Source organism: Oncorhynchus mykiss, chromosome 16 (genome assembly GCF_013265735.2).
Source record: "Oncorhynchus mykiss isolate Arlee chromosome 16, USDA_OmykA_1.1, whole genome shotgun sequence".
Lineage (NCBI taxonomy): Eukaryota > Metazoa > Chordata > Actinopteri > Salmoniformes > Salmonidae > Oncorhynchus > Oncorhynchus mykiss.
In genome coordinates, this window is record NC_048580.1 from 19,651,537 (window position 1) to 19,674,777 (window position 23,241).

The 23,241-nt window shown below is 43.9% G+C and overlaps 1 protein-coding gene across 4 annotated transcripts in view; it reads right to left on the reverse strand.

Moving 5' to 3' along the window:
• Positions 1–23,241, reverse strand: part of mpp2b (membrane protein, palmitoylated 2b (MAGUK p55 subfamily member 2)) — a 55,007-nt gene that overhangs the window by 15,201 nt on the left and 16,565 nt on the right. For 3 of the 4 annotated variants that reach the window (XM_021565086.2, XM_021565085.2, XM_036946431.1), the window contains one exon: positions 2,014–2,114. In XM_021565086.2, the coding sequence (XP_021420761.1) occupies positions 2,014–2,114 (101 nt within the window). Of the gene's footprint in view, positions 1–2,013; positions 2,115–2,269; positions 2,446–23,241 lie in introns of those variants that run through there. The other variant, XM_021565087.2, reaches the window with a different exon arrangement.

The following is a 23,241-nucleotide window of genomic DNA, read 5'->3' on the forward strand; positions in this document are numbered from 1 at the left end:
GTCCCGTTTAAAATCAATTTTGTAGACCACCTAAATTGACAAGAATACTGTAGCTACCTTTAGTCTCTGTTGTTGTTGTCTGGCTTTGTAAGCTACTTGATATGCACATTTGAAATATTATATGGCAGCATTGACAAAAACAAACACGGAGAGGACTGTACTGTATGCACACACTCTTCCAAAATGGTTCTTCGATTGTCCCCATAGGATAATCCTTTTTGGTTCCAGGTAGAACCCCTTTGGTTTCCATGTACAGCCCTCTGTGGAAACGGTTCTACATTGGAACCAAACCAAAAGTGTTCTACCTTGAACCAAAAAAGGATTCTTCAAACAATGCTCCTATGGGGACAGCTGCGGAACCTTTCTAGGTTCTAGATAGAACCCTTTTTTTTCTTCTAATAGTGTAGCATACCAGGTCTGTGTCGTCTCGTTGAAAAGACATAGGCCACCTCAAGACGTGAGTGAGAGCGAGAGCAATTGCGCGCTTGTGATCTGATGCGCTCTTTCAATGCATCCATAGTTCTGATGACCTCAACATAAGGAGCCAAGCAGTAGCTGCCATGTTGATAATTGATCGTGATGCACTGTTGCTTTGTGAATGGATTTTGGCATAGCTGCTCCATACACTCTATTACCATGAAGAATAATTACAATAGACCTGCTTGGAGGTCAATGGCAAGCAACAGTACACTCTGTTCAAAAAGCCTGTTTCAAGTCCTTGAACATAGGACAGTGTTCATACAGCTTGCATCTGTGAATGAATCCTTTAGGAGCTTCCCATATATAGATAGACAAAAGGGGGACACACACACAGATAGACACACACACAGATAGACACACACACACGCACAGATAATAAATCAGCCTTGAGAGAAGCGGTGGAGAGCAGAGAGAGAGAGAGCGAGAGAGAGAGATGCAACTGAATGCATTTGATGCAGTGCTCCCCAAAGAGCTCTAATCTCCTTCTCGCTTCCAGAAAACCCTGTCTGTCTGAATGCTCTGAATCGGAGAGAGAGAGAAAGACCACACAGCATTAGTGAGCCTTGCGAGTCTGTTCTTTCTTTGAGAGCATGGCAAAGAACAGAGTATCCCCCAGGATTGTAAAATCTCAGAGCTTCTGACAGTTCCTAGGCCTCAACTGCATTAGAATAGATAGCGCAACAATCACGACTATATTGTCATTTTAATAATTACAATGTTAATGTCAATGTTGATTTGTTCATTTCCTTCTCAAGGTTCTAAACTTAAATTGACGTTTTATTATTTTGTTTATCGATTGTGGACTTTTCATTCTAGTAGCTTTTGGAAAATTCAAGTTTTTTTAAAGGGCGCTGAATTTGGAATCATGCTCCTTTCTTTTCGGGAAAAGGTTTAAAATCGGGGATTAAAAAAGGCCGAACCCGGAGCTCAGTGGGGCGCTGCTCTCAATAGCCAGTCTGCTACTTCAAATTCCCTTTATCCCTCCCCTCCTCCTTCCCTCCAACCTCAGTCTCTTCAAAAGCTGAAAAGCTCAAAGTGTAAAACGAAGAACATGCATCCATTATATGTTGGAAAACTAGTCGTCATTAAAAAGAAAAGTCGATACGGCAAGTTTTTGTTTTGGTGTCTCTTCTCTCGCAAGAAAGTAGCTTCTTTGTGCTTTTTGGTGAACTTTGTGAACTTTGTGCCTCATAAGGTTGTGACTTTGTGTCTCAGACAGAAAGTTGATAACGTCCTTGAATCAAAACACCCATGACAATGCAGGTGTCTTTTGTTCTTGGCTAAATGTTTTTCTACTTGTAAAATAGTAATTTTACAGACATTTGAGTCCAGTGCAGACCGTTTTTGACAAGAACAGACTGATAAGTTGACTAAAACAAACGATTCATGAATTGCAATTCCATCTATGTAAAAGCAAAGAATATAGTCATATGAAGACAACTAGAACTCAACAAGAAAGCTATAACCTCACACCGACAAGCCCAACAGATCCATAGAAAAGTAGGTATACTGTAGGTAAAGGTATATTCTCACCACAGGGCTCTCCATGATGCCCTTGAGGAAGATGAGGTCCAGGTCATTGGCCATGGTGGAGCTGGTGCTGTCACTCAAAGTGTCTAGAACCTGCTGCATAGCTGGAGACAGACACAGGAGAGAAGAGGACAGTTAGGACTACAGGTTACTCACCGTTCCACTTTTCCCCCCTGTGCAGTGAAAATCATTTTAACAAAAATGAAAGCTACTATATCGTTTGTATATCTATACTCGCTGGTTGTATACACATACTAACCCTTTGGGAGAGTGCAGTGGTTTTCATTTGATTAGTCACCATTGGTCAGCTCGTAAGGAAAACAAACACATAAAGAGAGAGAGAGTGTGAGAGAATAGAGATGTTCACCGGAAGAATGAGCAAAAGAACCCAGAGAAAAAGTAGTCTAGAGGAAAGCGATACAGAGAGAGATGAAATGCCTCACATCCTTTCCAAAGCAATCTCACCACTGTCAGTGAATTCCCTGTCAATTTTCTTTCTGACAGTGGAGACAGCATCTCACCTCCCCTTCGTCTCTCTCTACCTCTTATCTCTTATCTCTGGGGTAGAGTCACAGAGGAGGGGGGGGGGGGGGGGGGGGGGGGGGGGGGGCAACAGGAACTGTACGATCTGAGGAAGTCACATCAACAACCCTTCAAAGCAACTCCACTTGTATAACTAGGAAGGTTGGCACTTTGTCCACTGATTTTATATAACAAAGGGGACACAGAGCAGTTGACTGACTGACGGACTGCCACTAACCGACTGACAGACTGATGGAGACAGTGGCATTTCTTCTCAGAACACTATCCTTCCCTCATCGTGTTGGATAGCTTCTTGTTCATCTCACCGTCTCAACCTATCGCAATGCATCAAACTTGTAAATTGTCAGAGAAGTCCACTAGAGCATGGGTTCTCCAAGTCGTAATGCATATATATATATACTTTTATATTGCCGTGGACTCCCCCTGCAGTACCTCCATGGACTGGGGGTCCAAGGCAGGGTAGCCTAGTGGTTAGAGCGTTGGACTAGTGACATGGAAGGTTGCAAGTTCAAACCCCCCAGCTGACAAGGTACAAATCTGTCGTTCTGCCCCTGAACAGGCAGTTAACCCACTGTTCCTAGGCCATCATTGAAAATAAGAATTTGTTCTTAACTGACTTGCCTAGTAAAATAAAAGGCCATATCCCAAAATTGATATACTGTATGCACTACATTTTTTTTAACTGAATATTACTAACAAAAACAGATGAAACATACATATCTGTGAAATAAGTTTAAAGGGTGTAATACAATAACACAATGTAATTTCATTACATATCATTCATCTACAATGTAGGTTCTTAACCAAGGGCAACATGGGCCTGGGAGGCTCACAGGGATATTGGTTTCCACTGCAGTACTCCAACAATTATAAAATGTTTCAACTCAATAGTTATTGTACTCCCAAATTTGCATTTTTTTTCATCAAACATAAAAGCATTGCAATTTAAACTTTAAAACTACAAAGTTTTCTCTGCCTCAAGGCAAAATATGTAGAATTGCAGGATATTAGCTTTAAAGCTGCAACAACAAAACATCCCTCTGCCCCATGACAAAATGTGCAAAATTACAGGAAATTAGCTTGAAATCCACAACATTTTCTCTCCGATGCCAAGAGACGGGCCTTAGAAATGTTCTTCCCCAGGGCCTGAGACTTGGTTCGTCCTGCCATTCACTACCAAAGGCATATTGAAACTCCTTGTTTGCTATTTCTGGAATGTGATACAAAACAAGGCAGCAGTGCGCTTCAGGACAATGTGGACGCCTCTGTGCGGTCAGGTAGGCTGTTTGGAGTGTTTATCCAACTGGATAAAAATATATATATACAATAATAATAATTATGCCCCCCCCCACTTCTAAAACCAAAGTAGCGCCCCTGACTCGAGTTGTGTTCTGATTATGAGGGGGTCCCTGATAAATTTGCTATCATAAAACGGGTCCCCGACCCAAAAAGGTTTGAGAACCCCTGCACTAGAGTTCCTTTTCCCCATGTCATCACTTGCTAACGAGGCATCATTCCCTAACGAGGGCGTGATATGTAACTCAGAGATGATCTGTGCAATTAGAGTGCAGTTCATCAATTTAATCAGCTCCATTAGGAGGGACTGTACGGCAAATTTGGAGACACAACGACCCCGCATCATTTACTGCCTCCCACTATAATATTGTTTTCTCATAACCATAGATCAAGGGTATGATTACCCTACCCTACCAGAGACCATCAAAAAAACTATAAAACAGATCCAAACCATAAAGTCCAGTTTTCAGCTCATGTTTCACCTGATTTAGTTAACAAAAGTCGCATCTGGTCCAGGTAATTCCAGGTAATTCCAGGTAATTCATGAAATAGCACAAGTGTGGGGGTGGGCCTTCCTTTTCTGTTCTCTATTGCTCCTCTATTGCTCCTCTAGCAAAGGGGGAGGCTGGTGTTTTTTGATCCTAACATGGACGACAATACTGAATATCTAAGGTGGACAACAATATGCATGGTGAACAATAAGATTTGGAGGACAAGATGCGTGATGATGTGTGACGACCATAAAATAACTTTCTTTTGAAACATATCCAAACGGAATTCAAAAAAGAAGAAGAAAGCTGGACACTATGAAGTATGTAAATGATGTTAAGTAGTCAAATAACGAACCCATGTATTGACGTGAAAACAGATTTGTATTCATATGAATGAATCTATCATATTTGTTAAAATAAAAAAATACATTTTTTTTTTATAAAATATTATTTTGAACAAAAAAAGAAAGAGAACATGTGACCCTCTAATAGTGGCTGGGAGAAACTTCTACGAATTCCACTCCATAACACTATAGCTCTGGTGGCACAGACAGGTAAGTAGTTCTGTACTCACATCACCATAGAGACACTTTACAAACACAACAAAGGCTATAAGGAACTCTGAGGTCAGGCATGCATTGCACATCAGACACAGCCTTGACTTGTGTCAAAATAAATGGAAGTCACACACTCTAGTCCACTCCAAATCCTCGAGTATGTCCTATTTTAAGAGAAACACACTACGAATCTATGAGGAATCACACACTAACAAACACACAAACGCTATGTTACCACAAAAACCTCTGATGGTCGTAATGATACTGTTCATTTTCAAGAGGATACTGACGAATGGTTTGTTTTGCGCTCCCTGTCCTTTTTCACATCTGTCCTATCATTGCAGACCTCTCCCCAATAATAGAGACATTACTGTAGTTATACTGATCCTAGGCAACTTCTGCAGTTTCAACACATCCGCCCCCAGCTGTCAATAGCAAAACATAAAGCTGCAGCCCTGGTCTTGGTTTGGCTTCCACCGGGACAGGAAGGAAGAACGGAAGGAAGGAAGAAATGCCTCCCTAAACAAATAATTAGATGTAGAGTGCAGTGGTAAAACCTTGTTATCCCTCCCCTCCTCCCCTTATCCTCTCTTCTCCTTTTCCTCCTCTTCCCCTGGAGAAGAGGTTGCAGATCAAAATCTGGAGCGGTTGCAGAGAACAGATCAAAATGCCGACCAAGCTTTTTTAGGCCCTGCATAATTCTCTTTAATCACCAACACTCACCACAGTGTGCCACAGGGTTTGTTTACTTCAGTGTACAGGGCCCTTCTTTGCGTCTCTCTCTCTCTCTCTCTCTCTCTCTCTCTCTCTCTCTCTCTCTCTCTCTCTCTCTCTGTCTCTCTCTCTCTCTCTCTCTGTGGATTTATTGGCATGGGAAACATATGTTTACATTGCCAAAGCAAGTTAAATAGATAATAAACAAAAGTGAAATAAACAATAGAAAATGTACAGTAAACATTACACTCACAGAAGTTCCAAAAGAAGAAAGGCATTCCAAATGTCATATTATGTCAATATACAGTGTTGTAATGATGTGCAAATAGTTAAAGTAATAAAAGGAGAAGAAAATAAACATAAATATGGGTTGAATTTACAATGGTGTTTGGATTTGTTTTCAAATTCTTTGTGGGTCTGTGTAATCTGAGGGAAATATGTGTCTCTAATATGGTTTGGCAGGAGGTTAGGAAGCGCAGCTAGGTTTCCACCTCATTTTGTAGGCAGTGTGCACATAGCATGTCTTCTCTTGAGAGCCAGGGTTGCGTTAGGCTGCCTTTCACTGAGTCTGTGCGTAGTCAAAGATTTCCTTAATTTTGGGTCCATCACGGTGGTCAGGTATTCTGCCACTGTGTACTCTCTGTTTCAGGCCAAATAGCATTCTAGTGTACTCTGTTTTTTTAGTAAATGCTTTCCAATGTGTCAAGTAATTAACTTATTGTTTTCTCGTGATTTGGTTGGGTCTAATTGTGTTGCTGTCCTGGGGCTCTGTGGGGTCTGTTTGTGTTTGTGAACAGAGCCCCAGGATCATCTTGCTTAGGGGGCTCTTCTCCAGGTTAATTTCTCTTTAGGTGATGGCTTTGCTATGGAGAGATTTACTGAGATTTACTGTCAGGGCCCAGGTCTGACAGAATCTGTGCAGAAGATCTAAGTGATGCTCCCTGGTTGCAGAGAGAAGCATCAGATCATCAGCAAACAGTAGATATTTAACTTCAGATTCTAGTAGGGTGAGGCCGGGTGCTGGAGACCGTTCTAGTGCCCTCGCCAATTTGTTGATATATATGTTGAAGAGAGTGAGGCATAAGCTGCATCCCTGTCTCACCCCCGGCCCTGTGGAAAGAAATGGATGTGTTTTTTTGCCAATTTTAACCGCACACTTGTTGTTTGTGTACATGGATTTTATAATGTCATATAGTTTTACCCCAACAAAACTTTCCATCAATTTGTATAGCAGGCCCTAATGCCAAATTGAGTCGAAAGCTTTTTTGAAATCAACAAAGCATGAGAAGACTTTGCCTTTGTTTCGGTTTGTTTGTTTGTCAATTAATGTGTGCAGGGTGAATACGTGGTCTGTCGTATGGTAATTTGCTAAAAATAAAATTTTACATTTGCTCAGTACATTGTTTTCGCTGAGGAAATGTACACGTCTGCTGTTAATGATGAAGCAGTTCTCTGTTGACGCATATGCCACAGTAGTTATTGGGGTCAAATTTGTCTCCACTTTTGTGGATTGGGGGGGGATCAGTCCTTGGTTCCAAATATTGGGGAATTTGCCAGAGCTGAGGATGATGTTAAAGAGTTTAGCCGATTGGAATTTGTGGTATCATTTCATTTAAGATACCATCAACCCCACAGGCCTTTTGTGGGTTGGAGGGTTTGTATTTTGTCCTGTAGTTCATTCAATGTAATTGGAGAATCCATCGGAGAATCCAGTAAGTCTCTCTCTCTCTCTCTCTCTCTCTCCCTCTCTTCCTCCCTCCCCTCGCATTTACTCCTGTTCTTATTCCCATCATTCCGACAATGCTGACATCATGTAGGCATCACAGTAGGCTCTTTACATGGCTTGAATAAGATATAAAGGAGAGCTAAATAACAGAGGATGGGAAATAAGTAGCCTAGCCATGCTTTTGGAATAGGTTTGCCATCTAGGCAGATTACGAGCGAAGTTGTGAAAGCGACAAGAGAATAATGGCCCTATTCAACAGCGGTTGGTTACTGCTGCCATTGTTGTATTATTCAGAAGGATTATCACACGTCCAACATGGCCTCCTTCTTGTGTCTCAATGCCTTGCTGCTCTGTGTCAGTTGCCAGATTGGGTTGCCTCGCTCACTTTCCCCGACCTACACTACAATAAAAGAGTTGTAGAATTAAGAGTAAGAAGAGTACAGGTCAGAAGTTCACCAACATAGGTAGGTTTAGATGTCAGTATTAGTTCAGGTGATCCCTTTCCCATAGTGTATGTGGAATCTGTGTAATGCATGCTATTGTGTTTCAAATTAAAATACAGTATCATCTTTACATATTAAATTAGTAGGGGAACGATTACTGTGAAATCCTCCCCTATGAACTGTGTCCAGCTACCATTGCCAGGATTTAATAGTTTCAACCACGCTAAAGAAGTACTCATCTATCTCTATCCCACAATTGATGTACACAGTAAAAACAGTAAAAACGCAAGCATTTGTACAGTAATCAACTGATCAACTATCGTTGAATTACGGTTTGAAGACAGACTCAGCGATATGACATAGACGCAGAAATGAAACAGTATCGTGGGTCAATTTCCGCAACAACTAAGAGCGTTGAAGTGCGAGGCTCAACAACAGGTTTCCAGATAGGACCCTTTTGGGTTCCACGTAGAACCCTTTCCACAGAGGGTACTGAATAGAACCCAAAAGGGTTCTTCCTGGAATCAAAAAGGGTTATCCTGTAGGGACAGCCAAAGAGCCCTTTTTTACAAGAGCAGGGGCACAACTTTCACTGGGGACGGGCTCCCCACATTCTGAAATTGCATTCCACCCCCAATTGTATCATTGGAATGTTATACAAAACAAGGCAACGGTGTGCTTTTGGACTATACAAACGCCTCTGAGTGTTGGGTAGGCTGTTGCACCCCTGTATAAGCGTGTAGAGCAGTCAGCAAGATTACCACATTCCACTGGCTTTATTAACAGCCTAAGATGGCAGAGAGACGAAGGCTTTGGCCACTAGCCCATCACAAAAGATAAAACTACATCAAAGAATGCTCCCTTCTTGTCCATATTCACCCAAAACAGCAGCATGAGGCCACAGGTGACCAGCCATTGATTGCTAAGCTTCAGTTGATGTCATGGGGAAGCCGCTAAGGTACCACAACGAAAACAATACAATCGGTTGTAATACCGGTTGTAATAACCTCTGTTTGCTTTAGGGGAAAAGGTAAATCTTTAAACTAGAAAAAATAATAGGGAGAAGGGACTACCTTGAGTTACACACACACTCATGCATTCTCATGCTATGTGGTTTAGCATTCCCATGCTAACAACAGCTGCAATTAAAGCACCAATGTTGCACATGAAAGTTCTTATTGTTTGTGTTTCAGCACCCTCTGCGGGGATTGTTCTCAACCGGATGCATACGGTTTTCAGGGGAAATGCAAAAGAGAGCCTGTGACGCAACTTACGCTTTTGGACGTTACCAAGGCGACCCTCCATCTTAACTCCTCCTCCACATTTACTGGACTGGTTGAACAGTGCAGAAGATAACCTCCGCAGAAAGTTTTTCCCTCTCGTTAGGACCCGAAAGAAAGAAATTCCGTTTTTACGCCTGCTACGTTAGGTTAGTGCTTCGGGAACACAGTGGGGAACATTAACCTCAGCAATAGAGGAGGCAACCGGTTGCTATGGAGCACTACGGCTCCAGTGAGGGAGGCAGGGGGTGTGGGTGTTTGTGTTGTGTAGTGAATCCACATAGGGAATACACTGGTCTGAGATCTGTCTGTCATTGTCATGCCATACATACAGTACCAGTCAAAAGGTTGAACATACCTACTCATTCAAGGGTTTTTCTTTATTTTACTATTTTCTACATTGTAGGATAATAGTGAAGACATCAAAGCTATGAAATAACACATATGGAATCATGTAGTAACCAAAAAAGTGTTAAACAAATCAAAATCTATTTTATATTTCAGATTCTTCAAAGTAGCCACCATTTGCCTAATTGACAGCTTTGCACACTGTTGGCATTCTCTCAACCAGCTTCATGAGGTAGTCACTTGGAATGCATTTAAAATGTTAAAAATTACTTTTTGGAATTTCTTTCCTTCTTGAAACCTCTTATGGCTGCGATCCCCGTACAGGGATCAACATCAGGGGAAATTTCAGAGTGACAACTAAAAATACAACGTCGTAACATTAAACATTCTTGAAAATGCAAGTGTCTTACACCCTTCAAAAGATTAGAATCTTGGTAATCAAACTACGTTTTCCGATTTAAAATAGCTATTACAGAGAACAAATACCATGCTTTTGTTTGAGAAGAGCAATTAACAACAAAAACATTTTCCGCCATAACAGTTTTTACACATTCACATCTGAAGGTAAAATTATGACTTACATTCTGATATCTTGCTCTTATTTCTCTTCCTGGGGGTCCCAGTGAACAAATGAAGTCACGTTTTCTTTGATAAAATCCATTTTTATAGCCTAAATCGAAACATTTTGTAACCCGTTTGTGCCGTGAATTCCATCTCTATCAATTTTTTACAGAGCATTCGACGTAATTACACATGGTAAACAATCAGTTATCTAGTCATGGTTGGTTTCAGTGCATTCCTCTGGATGTTTGCAACACAGCCAAACGTCTTTGTTTTTTTTGCGGGGAGTATTGACCGAAGTGAATTGATTTGAAGACAACGAGCAATGACTACCTTGCGCACCAATAATTTTAGCGAAGCTTCGTTGATTGACTGTATTTCTGACCAATGACCACTGATCTTCTTGAAATCTATCTGGGTAGATAGCCAATGAGCTGAGGTAAACGCCAGTATGTAATGGTTTTGGGTTGGAACACCATTCCTTGTTTGTAAATGCACGCGTAACGAACTCCATTCTCGCCTTGACTATCAGAGGAGTTGCTGTGACGCTTGTTACACGCAGCAGTATTTTGGAAAGTTGTATTTTCAATGATTTCATTGAAGACATCATGGCGAATAAATCAGGAAAAGCGAAGTCAAAGTCTAAAGTGAAAGTGAAAAAGTGAAAGTGAGACAGATTTTTTGGTTTGAGGAATCTTTGAGCGTTATGATTCAAACAGGAGCTGAGGAGCTGTTTCTGCAAGGACAGGACGTACTTCTGGACGGGTAAGTGCTAATGCCGTTTTATGAAATATAAATATATATATATATTTTGCAATTTGCAATGAAATGTGTGGTTTGTGTGTGTGTGTGTGTGTGTGTGTGTGTGTGTGTGTGTGTGTTGGTTTGTTTGGGTGTGTGTGTGTGTATATATGTATGTATATATATATATATATATATATATTCCATGTCAGATATATTTTCAATTTTTTATTCAAATAGAATGGAGTAGAACAGCAAACACACACATGGCCACTGCACCTGCTACTCCTCTCCATTTACATATGAAATTGCCATTGGGTGCTGTTCAGGGGAGGGCAGGCCCACAACAATGGCCGGAGTTGAATGGAACAGCACTTCACTTTAGTGACTGTTCCCTCTGCTCTATACAGTACATATCTGTTTAGTTTATGTAATGATAAAAGGCTCATACAATACAAATATTTTTTTAAATGTTTTCTTTCACAGTGATAGCGACTCCGACTGGCAGCCCCCGGTGCCAAGCTGCCCGCTCTACTTCTGCCCTCTCTACTCCTGCCTCCAGTGGTGTTCATATGCCACAGTTCATTACTGAAGGCATGACTGTGCCTCAGGGCCAAAAGGGCACAGCATGGAGGCGTCGTTGTGTTCTGTGTCGCATGACCTGCACCACTTGTTCAGTTTGTCTCTGCTTTATATCAGAAAGAGACTGCTATGGGACATGGCGCAGGCAGCAAAATATTGTGTAGAGGACTTCCAAAGGGTGTACTATTTTTTTTAAATATATTTTTTCTAATATTTTTTTTAACTTTTATTTTTTTTGTGTGTGTTAGAATTGCTTTTTGATATGTTGTATATAGTTATTTGCACTGTTGTATATAGTTATAGGTCATTTCACCAATTTGGCCACTTGGGTACATTTGGACAACTTGTGTGGGACACCTGGGTGACTTCATGCTAAATGTCATGTAGCTCACCCATTCCTGAAGTTATCAGTCTGAAACTTTGCACACCTACAGTTGCCCTCTTGTGTTATCCATCAACATTATCTCCAGCATCCTATCTGACTGTGTGGCTATTCTAGTACATGTGAAAGATGATGCTACAACAATAAAAAACAGAAAACGTATGCTCTCTCTTTTCTTCCACCAGATCTACTGTGTTATATTCTCCTAAATTCAATTAACAGTTCCACAAACTTCATGTTTCCATTAAAATGATACCAAGAATATACATATCCTTGCCTCTGGGGCTGAGCTACAGGCAGTTAGATTAGGGTATGTCTTCAGGCGGAAATTGAGAACAAGGGATGCAGCCATAAGAGGTCAATGTGTTTGAGCAAATCAGTTGTGTTGTGACAAGGTAGGGCTGGAATACAGAAGTTAGCCCTTTTTGGTAAAAGACCAAGTCCATATTATGGCAAGAACAGCTCAAATAAGCAAAGAGAAATTACAATTCATCCTTATTATTTTTTTATGATGAAACAGGCTCTCATGAGGACCGTCACAGGAAAGGAAGACCCACAGTTACCTCTACTGCAGAGGATAAGTTTATTAGAGTTACCAGCTTCAGAAATTACAGCCCAAATAAATGCTTCACAGAGTTCAAGTAACAGACACATCTCATTATCAACTGTTCAGAGGAGACTGCGTGAATCAGGCCTTCATGGTCAAATTGCTGCAAAGAAATCACTACTAAAGAACACCACTAAGAAGAAGAGACTTGCTTGGGCCAAGAAACGAGCACTGGACATTAGACCGGTGGAAATCTGTCCTTTGGTCCAAATGTTATATTTTGTTTCCAACCGGCATGTCTTTGTGAGACACAGAGTAGGTGAACGGATGATCTCTGCATGTGTGGTTCCCTCCGTGAAGCATGGAGGAGGAGGTGTGAGGGTGCTTTGCTGGTGACACTGTCAGTGATTTATTTATAATTCAAGGCACACTTAACCAGCATGGCTACCACAGCATTCTGCAGCGATACACCATCCCCTCTGGTTTGTGCTTAGTGGGACTATCATTTGTTTTTCAACAGGACAATGACCCAACACACCTCCAGGCTGTGTAAGGGCTATTTGACCAAGAAGGAGAGTGATGTGGTGCTGCATCAGATTACCTGTCCTCCACAATCACCAGACCTCAACCCAATTTGAGATGGTTTGAGATGAGTTGGACCGCAGAGTGAAGGAAAAGCAGCCAACAAGTGCTCAGCATATGTGGGAACTGTTGAAAAAACATTCTAGGTGAAGCTGGTATGCCAAGAGTGTACAAAGCTGTCATCAAGGCAAAGGGTGGCTACTTTGAAGAATCTCAAATATTCAATATTATTTTTGGTTACTACATGATTCCAAACGTGTTATTTCTTAGTTTTGATGTCTTCACTATGATTCTATAACGTAGAAAAAAAAGATAAATCCTTGAATGAGTAGGTGTGTCCAAACTTTTGACTGGTACTGTATGTCAGAGGGGTTAGCTAAAGTACATACAGATCTGGGGTCAGGTGATATGGGGATTGGGTCACAGAGGAGCAGACACTGGTTTTAGCAGATAGACAGTCATTTCCAAGTGCGTGCATGCACACACACACACATACAAATACACACGCCTCTATGGAGCGCCTGACAATAACAACAGGATATACTGTGGATATTGGTTTTGTAGAGGTTTGAAGGATGTAGGAAATACAGACTAATGATGTCTAGAGACAAAGCGTTTGAAGACAGCCAAAATGTCGGATTTGAATTTGCTAAAGGACTACTCGGTCATTTACACTGGCATGTCTCGAGGGTCTTAACAGGTAGTGTTTCGGTAAGCTATTTGGGTAGTTTCCCTGAAATCATCGTTCGACATTGCTCCCTCTGAATGAATCTGTCATGTATTGTCATGTTGTGTCTCTGTCCTTTCCTTTCACCCTGTCTCCCTCTGCTGGTCGTATTAGGTTACCTTTTCTCTCCCGCTTTCCCCCAGCTGTTCCTTGTCTCCTCCTGACTACCTCGTCACCCCGTTTCCCACCTGTTCCCTTTTTCCCTCTGATTAGTCCCCTATATCTCTCTCTGTTTTTGTTCCTGTCCTTGTCGGATTCTTGTTTGTTGTGTTTCATGCCTGAGCCAGACTATCGTCATGTTTGCTGTAACCTTGTCCTGTCCTGTCGGAATCTGCCGGTCTATCTGAGCCTACCTATGTTTGGTTATTAAAGAAGCTCTGTTTAAGTTAGTTCGCTTTTGGGTCCTCATTCACTCACCGTAACAGAAGAATCCGACCAAGAATGGACCCAGCGACTTCGGATCCTCTCCACTCAGCCGTCGAGATCCAGGGAGCGATGCTAGGCAGACACGAGCAGGAATTGTCTGCTGCTCGACATGCCGTTGAGACCCTGGCCACCCAAGTCTCCAACCTCACAGAACAGGTTCACCATCTCCGCCTCGATCCACCGGCCACTTCCAGGGCTTTCGAATCTCCGGAGCCCAGAATCAATAACCCGCCGTGTTACTCTGGGGAGCCCACTGAATGCCGCTCGTTCCTCACCCAGTGTGATATTGTGTTTTCTCTCCAGCCCTACACTTTCTCCAGGAGCACTGCTCGTGTCGCCTACGTCATATCTCTCCTTATTGGACGGGCTCGTGAGTGGGGCACGGCAATCTGGGAGGCAAGGGCTGAGTGTACTAACCAGTATCAGGACTTTAAGGAGGAGATGATACGGGTTTTTGATCGATCTGTTTTTGGGGAGGAGGCTTCCAGGGTCCTGTCTTCCCTATGTCAAGGTAATCGATCCATAACAGACTACTCTATTGAGTTTCGCACTCTTGCTGCCTCCAGTGGCTGGAACGAGCCGGCTTTGCTCGCTCGTTTTCTGGAGGGTCTCCGCGCAGAGGTAAAGGATGAGATTCTCTCCCGGGAGGTTCCTTCCAGCGTGGATTCCTTGATTGAACTCGCTATTCGCATTGAGCGACGGGTTGATCTTCGTCACCGAGCTCGTGGAAAGGAGCTCGCGTTCTCCGTTGCCCCCCTCTCCGCATCACTACCATCCTCCTCTGCCGGCTCGGGTGCTGAGCCCATGCAGCTGGGAGGTATCCGCATCTCGACTAAGGAGAGGGAACGGAGAATCACCAACCGCCTCTGTCTCTATTGCGGTTCCGCTGGTCATTTTGTCACTTCATGTCCAGTAAAAGGCCAGAGCTCATCAGTAAGCGGAGGGCTACTGGTGAGCGCTACTACTCCTGTCTCTCCTTCAAGATCCTGCACTACCTTGTCGGTCCATCTACGCTGGACCGGTTCGTCAGCTTCCTGCAGTGCCTTAATAGACTCTGGGGCGGAGGGCTGTTTTATGGACGAGACCTGGGCTCGGGAACATGACATTCCTCTCAGACAGTTAAAGGAGCCCACGGCCTTGTTCGCCCTGGATGGTAGTCCTCTCCCCAGGATTCAGCGTGAGACGCTACCTTTAACCCTCACTGTTTCTGGTAATCATAGTGAAACCATTTCTTTTTTAATTTTTCGTTCACCTTTTACACCTGTTGTTTTGGGCCATCCCTGGCTAGTTTGTCATAATCCTTCCATTAATTGGTCTAGTAATTCTATCCTCTCCTGGAACGTCTCTTGTCATGTGAAATGTTTAATGTCTGCTATCCCTCCTGTTTCCTCTGTCTCTTCTTCACAGGAGGAGCCTGGTGATTTGACAGGGGTGCCGGAGGAATATCACGATCTGCGCACGGTGTTCAGTCGGTCCAGGGCCACCTCTCTTCCTCCACACCGGTCGTATGATTGTAGTATTGATCTCCTTCCGGGAACCACCCCCCCCGGGGTAGACTATACTCTCTGTCGGCTCCCGAACGTAAGGCTCTCGAAGATTATTTGTCTGTAGCTCTTGACGCCGGTACCATAGTCCCCTCCTCCTCTCCCGCCGGAGCGGGGGTTTTTTTTGTCAAGAAGAAGGACGGGTCTCTGCGCCCCTGCATAGATTATCGAGGGCTGAATGACATAACAGTTAAGAATCGTTATCCGCTTCCTCTTATGTCTTCAGCCTTCGAGATCCTGCAGGGAGCCAGGTTTTTCACTAAGTTGGACCTTCGTAACGCTTACCATCTCGTGCGCATCAGGGAGGGGGACGAGTGGAAGACGGCGTTTAACACTCCGTTAGGGCACTTTGAATACCGGGTTCTTCCTTTCGGCCTCGCTAACGCTCCAGCTGTCTTTCAGGCATTAGTCAATGATGTCCTGAGAGACATGTTGAACATCTTTGTTTTCGTTTACCTTGACGATATCCTGATTTTTTCACCGTCACTCCAGATTCATGTTCAGCACGTTCGACGTGTCCTCCAGCGCCTTTTAGAGAATTGTCTTTTTGTGAAGGCTGAGAAGTGCACTTTTCATGCCTCCTCCGTCACATTTCTCGGTTCTGTTATTTCCGCTGAAGGCATTAAGATGGATCCCGCTAAGGTCCAAGCTGTCATTGATTGGCCCGCCCCTAAGTCACGCGTCGAGCTGCAGCGCTTTCTCGGCTTCGCGAACTTCTATCGTCGTTTCATCCGTAATTTCGGTCAGGTGGCAGCTCCTCTCACAGCCCTTACTTCTGTCAAGACGTGCTTTAAGTGGTCCGTTTCCGCCCAGGGAGCTTTTGATCTCCTCAAGAATCGTTTTACATCCGCTCCTATCCTTGTTACACCTGACGTCTCTAGACAGTTCGTTGTCGAGGTTGACGCGTCAGAGGTGGGCGTGGGAGCCATTCTTTCTCAGCGCTCCCTCTCTGACGACAAGGTCCACCCATGCGCGTATTTTTCTCATCGCCTGTCCCCGTCGGAACGTAACTATGATGTGGGAAACCGCGAACTGCTCGCCATCCGGTTAGCCCTAGGCGAATGGCGACAGTGGTTGGAGGGGGCGACCGTTCCTTTTGTCGTTTGGACTGACCATAGGAACCTTGAGTACATCCGTTCTGCCAAACGACTTAATGCGCGTCAGGCGCGTTGGGCGCTGTTTTTCGCTCGTTTCGAGTTCGTGATTTCTTATCGTCCGGGCTCTAAGAACACCAAGCCTGATGCTTTATCTCGTCTCTTCAGTTCTTCAGTAGCCTCCACTGACCCCGAGGGGATTCTCCCTGAGGGGCGTGTTGTCGGGTTGACTGTCTGGGGAATTGAGAGGCAGGTAAAGCAAGCGCTCACTCACACTCCGTCGCCGCGCGCTTGTCCTAGGAACCTTCTTTTCGTTCCCGTTCCTACTCGTCTGGCCGTTCTTCAGTGGGCTCACTCTGCCAAGTTAGCCGGCCACCCTGGCGTTCGGGGTACGCTTGCTTCCATTCGCCAGCGTTTTTGGTGGCCCACCCGGGAGCATGACACGCGTCGTTTCGTGGCTGCTTGTTCGGTCTGCGCGCAGACTAAGTCCGGTAACTCCCCTCCTGCCGGCCGTCTCAGGCCGCTGCCCATTCCCTCTCGACCGTGGTCTCACATCGCCTTAGATTTTGTCACCGGACTGCCTTCGTCAGCGGGGAAGACTGTTATTCTTACGGTTGTCGATAGGTTCTCTAAGGCGGCTCATTTCATTCCCCTTGCTAAGCTTCCTTCTGCTAAAGAGACGGCACAAATCATCATCGAGAATGTTTTCAGAATTCATGGCCTTCCGTCAGACGTCGTTTCGGACAGAGGTCTGCAATTCACGTCTCAATTTTGGAGGGAGTTTTGCCGTTTGATTGGGGCTTCCGTCAGTCTCTCTTCCGGCTTTCACCCCCAGTCTAACGGTCAAGCAGAACGGGCCAATCAGACTATTGGTCGCATCTTACGCAGTCTTTCTTTTCGCAACCCTGCGTCTTGGTCAGAACAGCTCCCCTGGGCAGAATACGCCCACAACTCGCTTCCTTCGTCTGCGACCGGGCTATCTCCTTTTCAGAGTAGCCTCGGGTACCAGCCTCCGCTGTTCTCATCTCAGTTCGCCGAGTCCAGCGTCCCCTCCGCTCAGGCTTTTGTCCAACGTTGCGAGCGCACCTGGAAGAGGGTCAGGTCTGCACTTTGCCGTTATAGGACGCAGACTGTGAGGGCTGCTAATAAGCGTAGAACTAAGAGTCCTAGATATTGTCGCGGTCAGAGAGTTTGGCTCTCCACTCAGAACCTTCCCCTTAAGACGGCTTCTCGCAAGTTGACCCCGCGGTTCATTGGTCCGTTCCGTATTTCTCGGGTCATTAATCCTGTCGCAGTTCGACTTCTTCTTCCGCGATACCTTCGTCGCGTCCACCCGGTCTTCCATGTCTCCTGTATTAAGCCCGTTCTTCGCGCCCCCGCTCGTCTTCCCCCCCCCCCCCCCCCATCCTTGTCGAGGGCGCACCCATCTACAGGGTCCGCAGGATTTTGGACATGCGTCCTCGGGGCCGTGGTCACCAGTACCTCGTTGATTGGGAGGGGTACGGTCCTGAGGAGAGGAGTTGGGTTCCCTCTCGGGACGTGCTGGACCGTGCGCTGATCGAGGATTTCCTCCGTTGCCGCCAGGTTTCCTCCTCGAGTGCGCCAGGAGGCGCTCGGTGAGTGGGGGGGTACTGTCATGTATTGTCATGTTGTGTCTCTGTCCTTTCCTTTCACCCTGTCTCCCTCTGCTGGTCGTATTAGGTTACCTTTTCTCCCCCGCTTTCCCCCAGCTGTTCCTTGTCTCCTCCTGACTACCTCGTCACCCCGTTTCCCACCTGTTCCCTTTTTCCCTCTGATTAGTCCCCTATATCTCTCTCTGTTTTTGTTCCTGTCCTTGTCGGATTCTTGTTTGTTGTGTTTCATGCCTGAGCCAGACTATCGTCATGTTTGCTGTAACCTTGTCCTGTCCTGTCGGAATCTGCCGGTCTATCTGAGCCTACCTATGTTTGGTTATTAAAGAAGCTCTGTTTAAGTTAGTTCGCTTTTGGGTCCTCATTCACTCACCGTAACAGAATCAATGAGGTGTTTGATATGACTAAGTAATTGCTGTTCAATTTTTTGAAGTGAGTGCACTGCTGTGGGAGCGATTTATAAATCAAATATGTTCCACACTGACGATGACCGACAAAATCGCCTAGATCACCTATCGGGAGTAAGCCTTTTAAAACTTTACATTTGACAGATATGAAACTGTACTATGATAATATCCCCTGCTTCCTTACAGTTGTGTAATTAAACTAAGGCCTCGGGTAAAGATGAGTGTCGGTGGACAATATTCAGTAGACGTCTTGGAGTGGAGCTTATTCCTGAGTGGTCTGTCACTGTTCAACAACTTATGATGGAACACGCACTTTTAATCAATAGCTTGTCCTCCCTGCTGAAAACAACAGCATAGACCAGCATAGTTCCAGTTTAGATGGTTTAGGTCAGCGGTGTCACACTCAATTTCCCCACGGGCCGAATTCACAATTCACCGAGGGCTGGAGGGCAACAGTTAAAATGTATTAGATTTCCTTGCCGTAAAACACTGCTCAAAATTGTCCTCTAACTATCACTTTTTCCATTTTTGATGGTCCCTGACTGTCTAGCTCTCGTTTCCATGACTGTTAGCAAGCTGGACAGAGTGACCAGACTAAATGTAGGTTCATTATCATTTCTACACAGTTTCGATTTGGTTTGAGTCATTTCTATGTTAATTGAGATCTAGGCTACATCAAAAAGAATCCAAAATGCCATCCAACACAAGGTATTGTATAATAAATTGAGCCAACCTAGAGTGTGAAAGAGTTCTAGCATGTAGATCTCAGAGTTGAAGTCAACATTCACACAGTGACACAGTAAGTTTACTGCTAAGACAATTGATTTGGACTGATGTTTGTGTAAAGAATGCGTGCATGCAGTGTGTGTGTGTGTGTGTGTGTGTGTGTGTATCTGCGTACATTTGTGTGTTCATGTGAGGATGCATGTGCCTGTGTCTAATGCGCCTGTGTCTAATGTACAATATATATGTGTAACACCTCCTGACAGTCAGATATCCCCCCCCCCCCCCCCCACTTCCCTGTTGAGAACACAACAAACTCTCTGAAGGGCCTGCAGTATACCAGCCACTGAAATCACAACAACATCTCCATGGTGATGGTCATTGTGCCCTGTCTGCGTGCCTCAGAAGGGCTCAGACCTCATTACCAAGCTGAAGGTCATCAGTCCAGACAACAACCAGTGATATTTAGTGACATTTCACTCTTGCACCTCCCATTATATTGAATGGTAGTATGTCCAGAAAAAGATGACAGGGTTGAACAACAGCTCTATTATATGATGGCTGTCAGGAAGGTAACAGGCAAATGTGTAGCGTAGACACACTTTGTTTTTATAATGACAATTATAATCTAGAATTGCGCAATAAGGCCCGAGGAATGTGCGGTATATGGCCAATATACCACGGCTAACGGCTGTTCTTATGACGCAACGCAGAGTGCCTGGACACAGCCCTTAGCAGTGGTATACTGGGCATGTACCACCAACCACTGCGATTATAAACCAGTTACCAACATAATTAGAGAAGTAAAAATAAATGTTTTTTCATACCTGTGGTACACGGTCTGATATACCACAGCTGTCAGCCAATCAGCATTCAGTTTATAATAACATTTCAATAGCAACATGACACCATTGTGTCACCAAACCATCCATCTTTGGGTCTTTGAAAATGGCTATATAAAACCCAGGTTTTATTGTTAGGATAACCAAACCACATAATCAAATCCGGATCACTCAGAAATAATACACTCAACAGTGCTGTCTATGGCCCCACACTTTTATTACTGACAGCCTCATCATACATGAAAACTCCCCTTACTCATCATCAACGGTGTTGATGATTCGTGAGTCCTAAATGGCACCCTATTTCCTTTATGGTACACAACTTTTGACCAGAGTCCTATGGTTAGTAGTGCACTACATAGGGAATAGGTTGCCATTTGGGACATGTGATTGAGTATTCATCTGACAGGTCCTGGTCCAGAGAGGGCAGAGAGAGACGGATGTTATTTGAAGGTTGTGTCTCTGTCGGTGACACTCCCGAATGTGACCGCTCTGTGAAGCGCACTGTTGCATATGAATAACAGCGAATGCAAAACGCACCAGGTAGGTGGGAGCTCCTCAACGAAGAACTAATGTGAAATTACTGACAGACTGTCTTGCCTGTCACGTCAACTACTATTAGGAGATACAGTTGAAGTCGGAAGTTGACATACACCTTAGCCAAATACATTTAAACTCAGTTTTCACAATTCATGACATTTAATCCTAGTAAAAAATTCCCTGTCTTAGGTCAGTTAGGATCACCACTTTATTTTAAGAATGTGAAATGTCAGAATAATAGTAGAGAGAATTATTTATTTAAACTTTTATTTCTTTCATCACATTCCCAGTGGCTCAGAAGTTTACATACACTCAATTAGTATTTGGTAGCATTGCCTTTAAATTGTTTAACTTGGGTCAAACATTTTGCGTAGCCTTCCACAAGCTTCCCACAATAAGTTGGGTGAATTTTGGTCTATTCCTCCTGACAGAGCTGGTGTAAACTGAGTCAGGTTTGTAGGCCTCCTTGCTCGCACACACTATTTCAGTTCTGCCCACAAATTCTCTATAGGATTGAGGTCAGGGCTTTGTGATAGCCACTCCAATACCTTGCCCTTTTAATCCTTAAGCCATTTTGCCACAACTGTGGAAGTATGCTTTGGGTCATTGTCCATTTGGAAGACCCATTTGCGACCAACTTTAACTTCCTGACTGATGTCTTGAGATGTTGCTTTAATATATCCACATCATTTTCTATCCTCATGATGCCATCTATTTTGTGAAGTACACCAGTCCCTCCTGCATCAAAGCACCCCCACAAAATGATGCTGCCACCCCGTGATTCATGGATGGGATGGTGTTCTTTGGCTTGCAAGCTCCTCCTTTTTCATCCAAACATAACGATGGGCATTATGGCCAAAAAGTTATTTTTTTTGTTTCATCAGACTATACAATATACAATATTTGTCCTCATGTGGAGTTGCAAACCGTAGTCTGGATTTTGTTATGGTGGTTTTGGAGCAGTGGCTTCTTCCTTGCTGAGCAGTCTTTCAGGTTATGTCGATATAGGACTCATTTTACTGTGGATATAGATACTTTTGTACCTGTTACCTGCATCTTCACAAGGTCCTTTGCTGTTGTTCTGGGATTGATTTGCACTTTTCGCACTAAAGTACGTTCATCTCTAGGAGACCGAATGTGTCCCCTTCCTGAGCGGTATGACGGCTGCGTAGTCCCATGGTGTTTATACTTGCCTACTATTGTTTGTACAGATGAACGTGGTACCTTCAGGCGTTTGGAAATTGCTCCCAAGGATGAACCAGACATGTGGAGGTCTACAATTTTCTTTCTGAGGTCTTGGCTGATTTCTTTTGATTTTCCCATTATGTCAAGCAAAGAGGCACCGAGTTTGAAGGTAGGTGTCACGTTCGTCATAAGGATCGGACCAAGGCGCAGCGTGGTATGCGTACATTCTCTTTTTAATGAATGAACAAAAACAACAAACAACCAAATGACCCGTGACGCTATACAAACTAGTGCTGACAGGCAACTAAACATAGACAAGATCCCACAACTAACAATGGGGAAAATGGCTACCTAAATATGATCCCCAATCAGAGACAATGATAAACAGCTGTCTCGGATTGGGAACCATATCAGGCCAACATAGACATACAAAAACCCTAGATGACAAAAACCATAGACATACAACAACTAGAGTACCCACCCTAGTCACACCCTGACCTAACCAAAATATATAGAAAAACAGAGAATCTAAGGTTAGGGCGTGACAGTAGGCCTTGAAATACATCTACAGGTACACCTCCAATTGACTCAAATTATGTCAATTAGCCTACCAGAGGCTTCTAAAGCCATTACATCATTTTCTGGAATGTTCCTAGCTGTTTAAAGGCACAGTCAACATAGTGTATGTAAACTTCTGACCCACTGGAATTGTGATACATTGAATTATAAGTGAAATAATCTGTCTGTAAACAATTGTTGGAAAAATGACTTGTGTCATGCACAAAGTAGATGTCCTAACCGACTTGCCAAAACTATAGTTTGTTAACAAGACAGTTGTGGAGTGGTTGAAAAACTAGTTTAATGACTCCAACCTAAGTGTATGTAAACGTCCGACTTCTACATCTCGACCTCACTGTGTTGTACAGCAGTACGTACCTCAAGCGTTATCTTATTCACTCCTCCATCACCTCTCTCTCTTGCTGTTTATTTAATGTATAGTACAATTACTTATGATCGTCAACGCAACATTTTGTCTAACAAAGGCATATAATTCCAGTACGCCCTGTGAAAGCTTCAACGCATTCAGTTGTGCGACTGACCAGGTATCCAATTTCCTTTACGTTCCATTTCGACCACTATCCATTTGTACAGTGACACATTCCCTTGCAGTATAGTATGCAATAAATGCAACATGAATTAATACCATCAATTATGGATAGAATCTATAAGAGCACGTCCCCCACACACTGAGAGCACATACGGTATTATCAATGTACTATCATTCAGTTTTGTTCTATGGGAGGCTGTCACTATCTATC